Genomic DNA, 8,220 nt, shown 5'->3' on the forward strand with positions numbered 1-8,220 from the left:
CCTGGCAGTTAAGAGGTTTTATTCCCTCCCTAACTTCAGGGGAAAATCCCTACCTGGGGAAACAACCTTTCTCAGAGAGGTGACCTTGGTTAAAACACATAGTGCCAAGAAGGTGACCAAACATATTAAGAACAGTATGCCATATATGCCAGGTCCCTTGAAACAGCAAGGATGGACTGGCTCCCGGCATTTACTAAGTTTATTGGGGATGAGGGGGTCAAGAAAGCAGGGAGCAATGAACCACACCATGTAGAAGCAGCCCATGCATCTTCCTTTTGTATCCTTCATGCCTGTCAACCCTGTTTGCAAATGAGATAATGGCGCCGTTATTTATCCCTCGGTCCCATTTCTTACTTAGAGTATTTGCCCCCTTTTCAACCTTATTGTTCTGACGTCTCTGTGGCCTAGGGTATAGTGACTTCCCTTCTGCTCCCCTCTCTCGTTGGAATTTCTTTGAATTTGCAACTCCTGAAATCTAAACCTCCTTCCTCTTGCTCCTGAGTTCCAGAACAGTATTTCTAATGTCTTACAAAATACTTCCAACCTAGAAAGTTAGAATACTCCAAACTCAAGTCATTTCTGCCCACCCCTCACCTTTAAACCTGTACCTGTTCCAGGGTCCACATTCAAGGATCAACATCCAGTAGCTGAAACCTGGCATCTCCAACTCTCCCCTTGCCCGTGCAGTAGGTCATCAGGTCGCCTAAACGGTCTCTCGCACATCATCTGTTCTGAGCTTTCCCTTGCTCTGATCACTGCTTTAGTCCAAGCTGCCATGATTTCTCAGCCAGATTTCTGTTTGAGGCAGACTTTTAGGTGTCCCAGCCTGTAGCTGCTCTCCTAACCTTCCTCAGCGAGCTTCCCACCACCATCACTGTCTTGTCTAAAGTCATTTGGTTAAAACTCCAGCTTATTGGGGCATTAAATGGCTCTTGTATGTGAAACCTGCTTGCTGTTTCTGCGTCATCACGCTCCAAGAGCCTACCCATGCTCCAGCACACTAGACCTGACTTAGGCTTCCATACCATTTCAGCTCTTCATCTTTCTCCTAAAACTCACTCCTCTGTAGTCCTGCTGCTATTGCCTCTTTCTGCCTCCTCTGCTCAGCTGTAGGAACTGTACCGAGTTCGTTGCCTATCCCCAAGCCTAGCGTGCAGACTCAGCACTCAATACACGTTTGTTGAATGAAGAAATAGATTCAGCCCTGGCCGGTATGCAAAGTGGTTAGAACTTTGGTCTTCATACTCAAGGGTCATGGGTTCGCTCCCCACCCCCTGGACGGGTGTTTGTGCAGGAGGCAACCAGTGATGTGTCTCTCACATAGATGTTTATCTCTCTTTCCTCCTTCCCTCCCTTCCACTTTCTCTGGAAAACAATGGGGGAGAGGGGATATATCCTTAGGTGAGGATTAACAAAAAACAAACAAAAAGGAGATGATTCATGGGGGAGGGGGAGGGGTAGACCCACATTACTTGTCTCCTATGGATGTTTTCTTGCTCGGGGGCCCTATGTCATTACCCTTTCCTAAGCATGGCCATATCCGAGTTAAGGGATGTCCTTAGATGAGAAAAATCACTGGCCTCATTAAGCAGTGTACCCAGTGTCCTCTGATAATAAATTGTTCACTCAGAGTGGAAGCCAAAGTCCTGATAACGGGCCGTTCAGGTCCTGCCAGGGCGCCTCACTCCACTCTCACGACCTTTCTGACAACTCTCTCTGCTCCAGCCACGTGAGTCTCTTGCTGGTGCTTTAAAACGCCAGGCCGTTCCTCTCTCAGGGTCTTTGCAATGATCTGGAACACAACTGACAGTCTCCTGGGGCCCCTCTGTTTCCTAACTCTGAGCTGAAGTAATACTATCAAAATAAACCAGTACTCTTACTCCCTAAAAGTAAATGCCACGAGACGCTATTTCTTAGTCTACGAAGAGAATCCTAGATCCTTTGCAATCCTGTAGAAATTTCTATACAAAAATTCTATACAAGATTGTCAAAATAAGTAGTCACATTTGGGTCATCCCCTCGATGTCTCTCCTCTGCAGCACGACAGGACCTGCTGATGGACAGGACCTGAGTTTTCTTCTGACTTTTCGGAGGATGTCTGCTTTCCCCTCCCGAAACTGAAGGGAGGAGAAATGCTTTGTGATTTGTTGGCAGGGCTGCCCCGTGGGATGCAAGGGCCCTGGGCCAAGTGAAACAAATGTTAATTTGTAATAGAGCTGGGCACAGGCTCCAGCTGGACAACTCCAAGCGACAGGAGAGGAAGAAAGGGGCATAATCGGAGCAGGGCTGCGAGTCAATGGCAACAGTGATTTCCACCCCTTGTGAGCGGCTGCCGAACCAGCTCCTTCACAAAAGCCTTGTGGTGGCTACCTTAAATCCATCAAATGTTCCACCCACTAATTCTTGCAATAAAATGTATGTATGATTTGGGTATTTTATTTACTTTAAAGGTTAAAAACCTACACACCACTTCTTCATACAGATGTTGCCTTCAGCTCTGACTGGTAGCCTGAGCAGAGACCCCTGCCCACTCCACTAGCCCTGGGGACTGCTTTTCTCCTGTCCGTGACGGACTGCACTCAGCTGGAACCGGAGTGTGTGTGTTCCCCTCCCGGAGGCCTGCGGGCAGAGCGGGGTCTTACCGCGTTCTCCTTCAGTTGCAGCCCCTCCCCATTGGGAAGGGAGGACCGTCTCTTGGTGGAGTTCCTGTTGGGGGTGGAGGCAATGGCCCCCGCTTTCTTCTTCACGGTGAGTACCTCGCAGCTGGCCTGGTCTTCGTTGTGCGTGCTCTTCCCGGCATTGATAACCCTGAGAAGAAGCCAGAAGAGCTGGTCAGACAGAGTGATTCTGGGAAAAGCTGAGAGCTTTGTCTCCAGAGTCAGCCAGGGCGTCTCCACACCTGGCCCAAAACTAACTCCCTGCTTAATGCAAAGGACCTTTGTAAACTGAGTAAATTGATTTTTAAAAAACAAATTATAGTCTGGCCGGTGTGGCTCAGTGGTTGAGCGTCGACCTATGAACCAGGAGGTTACAGTTCGATTCCAGTTAGGACAATCCCCAGTGTGGGGAGTGCAGGAGGCAGCTGATCAACGTTTCCTCTCATCATTGATATTTCTCTCTCCCTCTCCCTTCCTCTCTGAAATCAATAAAAATATATATTCAAAAAAATAGAACAAAAATAAAAACGGATTCTATTAGCACACATGAACACATTAACCAAAGCACTGTCCTGAGCTCAGCTCACATAGTTATCTGATAGATGTGATCAACCCCACTGATCCATTAAAGTCAAAGCAGACCAGATAATCACTCTTTGGGAAAAAACAAGGAAGACAGATCTGGGAAGATGGCTCAGGGAATTCTGTTGCATTTCTCCAAGTGATAAAAAACACCACCACCATCAATCTTATCAAAGACCAAGGCAGTAATTGACAGCGCGCTGTAAAATCTAGGGAAACAGAGAACCACAGTTCACTATCGCCCTCCCCACATAGAGAAGTGAGTGGATCAAAGGTTTACATATATATATATATATTTATATATCATATATATCATATGTATATATGTATATATATAGATATATATATATGAGAGATATATATATATATCTCAATAATATATATATATCAATAATATATATATATTATTGATTTTTTACAGAGTTACCCTTTTTAAGTTATCGTTAGCCCTTCACCTTTCCTCCTGGAGAATCCTCATCACTGTGCATCACCACGCCAGGCTTCAGGACGCTGATGTGTACACGTGGCCACATCATGATATCATGGCTTCTTGACACTCTTTGGCCTAATTACTAAATGTGTTAAGCATAGGAATGCTTCCCAAAAGCATGCTGCATTACCCATCTCCCTCTGTATCAGTGACTGCAGACGGAGCACTTGCGTTTCAGTGCCATTTTCTCATTGAGTAATTAAGCAGCTGCTATGCTGGATTTCCCGGAAGAGCTCTCCTGGGTGTGCCAGTGGCTGCTTTCTTTCCGAAACTTCAACAGTGTCACAGTCAGTGACAGTGAGGGTGGAGGATACAGAACTTGGTGGCAAGGAAAGAAAAGATGCTCTTTTTGAAGGGAAGAGCAATGGAAATCCCCTCTTCAGGGTGGTGTGTACACTGCTCTATTAATCTGGCGTACTCCTTTCTAACAACTACAAGACAACTGTTTTCAAACAACTTTTTTCTTTTAAATTCTGCAATAATTATAGATGCAGAGAAAATTGCAAAAACAGTACTACATAGATATACCCTCCACCCAACTTCCTCCAGTGGTAACATTTTACATGACTACAGTACAATATCAAAACAAGCAATTGACTCACACAAAACTGTCAACCAGACTGCAGATCTCATCCAAATTTCACCACATTTTATACAAAATGGTCTTGAGTTTTGAAAACTGTATACATCTCCATAAGCCAATACACACACCCCACAACCAACTGGGGAACGGAGAGCAAACTGAGATGTGAGTGCCGCAAGATCTAAGGGAGCAGGGTTCAAGCTCTCTTCTGCCGAACCCTGGGGTTCTATGGAGGTGTCTTATACATGTTAACATTTACTTTAAATTTCTTTTTTTTAACCCTAACCAGTTTGGCTCAGTGATAGAGCATCGGCCTGCGGCCTCAAGGGTCCCAGGTTCGATTCTGGTCAAGGGGACGTACCTTGGTTGCAGGCACATACCCAGTAGGGAGTGTATAGGAGGCAGCGGATCGATGCTTCTCTCTCATTGATGTTTCTAACTCTCTATCCCTCTCCCTTCCTCTATGCAAAAAATCAATAAAATATATTTTTTAAAAATTACTTTTTTTACATGCATAAGCATTTGGGGGAAAAGGCAATAATTCAAAAGCTCATTCCCATCTGTTACATGTGAACAGATAGGTATGTGCCGGTTTATATATTGTTGGCAGCCTGGGCATAGTTTATCTTCTTTCATTGACCAGTATCACTCGACTGAAAGGAGAACTGTTTTGCAATTATAGTCTCCCCTCCTCCCCAATATTCATGAATTTTTTGACCTTGGATTCAACCAACCCTGTAGTGAAAACAGTATTTTCAATACGTGGTTGGGAGTCTGTGGATGCGCAGGGTCAACTGTGTGCCTTGTTCTTCCCCGTTCTGTCTGATAAGGGACTGGAGCACCCACAGATTTTGTATCTGCTGGGGTCCTGGAACCAATCCCCGCTCCCCGAATACTGAGGTACAACTGTACCTACCTATATGTTCCAGGGAAATGACCATATCAGTCATCTATTATCTCCCCTACTTCAAATGTCTATATTCACCAAAGCTGCTTCATCATTTTTATCAGGTTTATTATAAATTTCAACTTAACCATTTTTTTAAAAAACAAAGGCCTACTTTTACTCATTTTACATTTTCATGTAATATTTTTAAAAAGTAGATTATTGCTTATAGAGTTTGAACACCTTTGTCCGGGGGGGCGTGTGTAAGAGGTGGGGATCCTTGCCCGTCTCTGTGAGTCAGCTCTGCCTCTGGTGCTGAGATCCTCTTGAGGATGAAAGGATGGGGGAGGAGAGTCCAAGGTCAAGTTTCTAGCCCACCTTCACTGTCTCTAAGGAGGGGGCATTTGCATATGGTTGAAGAATAAAATGTGGTTCTCGAAGACACGGTGAAGCTACCTGCATGCTGACTATTACTATTACCACACGTAGTACCTGAGCCAAACAACTCAGCCCAGGCCCAAAGCCAGGAAGTGGGAGCAGGGTTCAGAATGAGCCCGACCTTGACCCCCAGCCCAAGCTCTTCCTGTTACACGTGGAATTCACATCCGCTGGGTCAGCCAAGCTGGACATGTGGGGAGGCACAGGGTCAGCAGCCAGGCAGGCTGAGGCGCAGCCCTGCGAAAAAGGGGATTTTCTCCCCACTTCTCTGGCCATTGGAGGAGTCCGAGACAGGGCCCAGAGGAAGGAAGAAGGATGGGTAGTCAGATCTGCTCATCTCTACAGGAGCCCAGGCTCATCCAGGGGTTTGCAGCTGGAGCTCATAAGAGAACATGCATTCGACTGGAGTTTCCTTTATGTCCATCCTTAGAGAACAAAATCAGGAAGAAGGAGGAGGTTTAAAAATACCACCTGCCACTTCCCAGTCACCGGTGGTGAATCCACGCAACATGTGCAGTGGGCTGTTGACTGGATGGGGATGTCATACCTCATGGCCTCCCACGTGAGTGCCTTCCCTAAGGACAGCTGACGTGGAGGTGTGGCTGGGAAAACCAGCTCATAACAACGGTCCCCTCATACTGTCCTCTGTACAAGAGCCTCGCTGCTATTTCTGGAACTTGGCATCACCCTGACCACTGGCCCCTAAACTTATGCGGTAGTCAGGTCTTTTTTTCCCCCCCAATAAAAAAAGCATCACTGATCTCCAATAGCTACGGGCCAGGCTGACTCATCGGCTGCTGCTGTTTTCCAACAGCCAACAAAGCTACTATAATTACACAAATCACGAAGTACTGTCCCTGAAAGTGCTTATCTCCTGTTTCTTGGCGGATATTAAACTCCAAAGTTGACTGAACCTCAGCAAGAGACCCTAGAAACTTTATTTTATGCACGAGAAGCCCGGGGCCCTGAAAGGCTGAGACTTGTGCATGGTCGCACAGCTGAATACAGCACAGCTGTGAGCACACGTAAGCGCTCCCAGTGTTTTCTGCTGCAGCTCTCAGTGGCATTATTTTCCTATTGTGTGTCTATTCTTATCAGCCCTGGTTCAGAGGGCTGTATTGCAATGAATGACTCATCAAAGCCGGGGAAACTAGGAAAGGACAGTCACAGTGGCCTTACTTGGCCATTTCATGTTGAATACTGTGAATGACACTAATGAAATATCACAAAGTCAGAAATGGCAACCCGGTGGGAAGGGAGCAGCTCCAACCCTGAAGAATAATCCGGTCTAACCTGATTATTCTTCAGATGATAAGGTCATATTAAGTGAAAGCCACTGCCTTTTTAAAAACTACAACTATTGGTCTGGCTGCTGTGGCTCAATAGTTGAGCATCGATCTATGAACTAGGAGGTCACAGTCTGACTCCCGGTCAGGGCACATGCCCAGGTTGGGGGCCTGATCCCCAGTGTGGGGCATGCAGGAGGCAGCTGATCAGTGTCTCTCTGCCATCACTGATGTCTCTGTCTCTCTTTCTATCCCCCTACCTCTCTGAAATCAATAAAAATATATTTAAATAAGTAAAAAATACAACTCTTATCCCATATTTTATATTATTTCAAATTCCTTACTCCATACAGACTTAGGAGAAAGTCCTGATTCTTCTCAATTTACTTTGCTGTAAAGAGCTTGACCTCTATCAGCTTACCTATTTGATTTTGTTCAAAGGCAAATGCTTTATTTACTAAATGTAAATGAAACCTTTAGTTAAGTATAAATTGAGAAAAACTTTGCCTCTAAGCTAAGGAGTATCATGCTGTTAATAGCTTTGTCTTTAAATGGAAGCAGCTGTATGAATAGCTAGCTCCCTTCTTGTCCTGTGCTCCAGCGTGAAGTCAGCACTGTCTTGTGTCTTGAGATAAACTGGAATGACTATTAAATGTGCATTCTTTTTTTACAAAGAGACTTTTTATTGATTTTTAGAGAGAGAGGGGAATGGAGAGGGAAAAGTAGGAAGGGCGGGAGAGGGAGGAGACAGAGAGAGAGAGAGAGAGAGAAACATCCATGAGAGAGCAAAATACCCAAAATACCGATGGGCTGCCTCATGCATACCCCCCACCAGGGTACCAAGCCTGCAACCCGGGCATGTGCCCTGACCGGGAATCAAACTTTCAACTTTTCAGTGCATCAATGTCTAACCAACTGAGCCACACTGGCCAAGGCTAGATATGCATGTTTTATCTGAACAATACCCACCCAAGATGCTTAATTTTAAGACATTAAAACAAAATGCTGGTAGACCACAAATCATGCCTGTGTTCTCAACTACTATGCTTTGTTATTTTCAGTTTAATGCAGTGGTTCTCAACCTTCCTAATGCAGCGACCGTTTAATACAGTTCCTCATGTTGTGGTGACCCCCAATTTCACTGTTACAAATTGAACATAATTAAAGCATAGTGATTAATCACAAAAACAATATGTAATTATATATGTGTTTCCTGATGGTCTTAGGCGACCCCTGTGAAAGGGTCATTTGACCCCCCAAGGGTCACGACCCACAGGTTGAGAACTACTGCTCTAAGG

At 45.3% G+C, this 8,220-nt stretch overlaps 1 protein-coding gene across 1 annotated transcript in view; it reads right to left on the reverse strand.

Annotated features, from left to right (window-relative positions):
• PPM1H (protein phosphatase, Mg2+/Mn2+ dependent 1H) overlaps positions 1-8,220 on the reverse strand; it is a gene marked incomplete at its 5' end in the record, with an annotated part of 267,569 nt that overhangs the window by 154,490 nt on the left and 104,859 nt on the right. Inside the window, 2 exons of the mRNA XM_015566131.1 lie at positions 2,005-2,117; positions 2,643-2,808. Of these exons, the coding sequence (XP_015421617.1) occupies positions 2,005-2,117; positions 2,643-2,808 (279 nt within the window). The remainder of the gene's footprint in view (positions 1-2,004; positions 2,118-2,642; positions 2,809-8,220) is intronic.

This window comes from Myotis davidii, unplaced genomic scaffold (assembly GCF_000327345.1).
Source record: "Myotis davidii unplaced genomic scaffold, ASM32734v1 scaffold402, whole genome shotgun sequence".
Classification (NCBI taxonomy): domain Eukaryota; kingdom Metazoa; phylum Chordata; class Mammalia; order Chiroptera; family Vespertilionidae; genus Myotis; species Myotis davidii.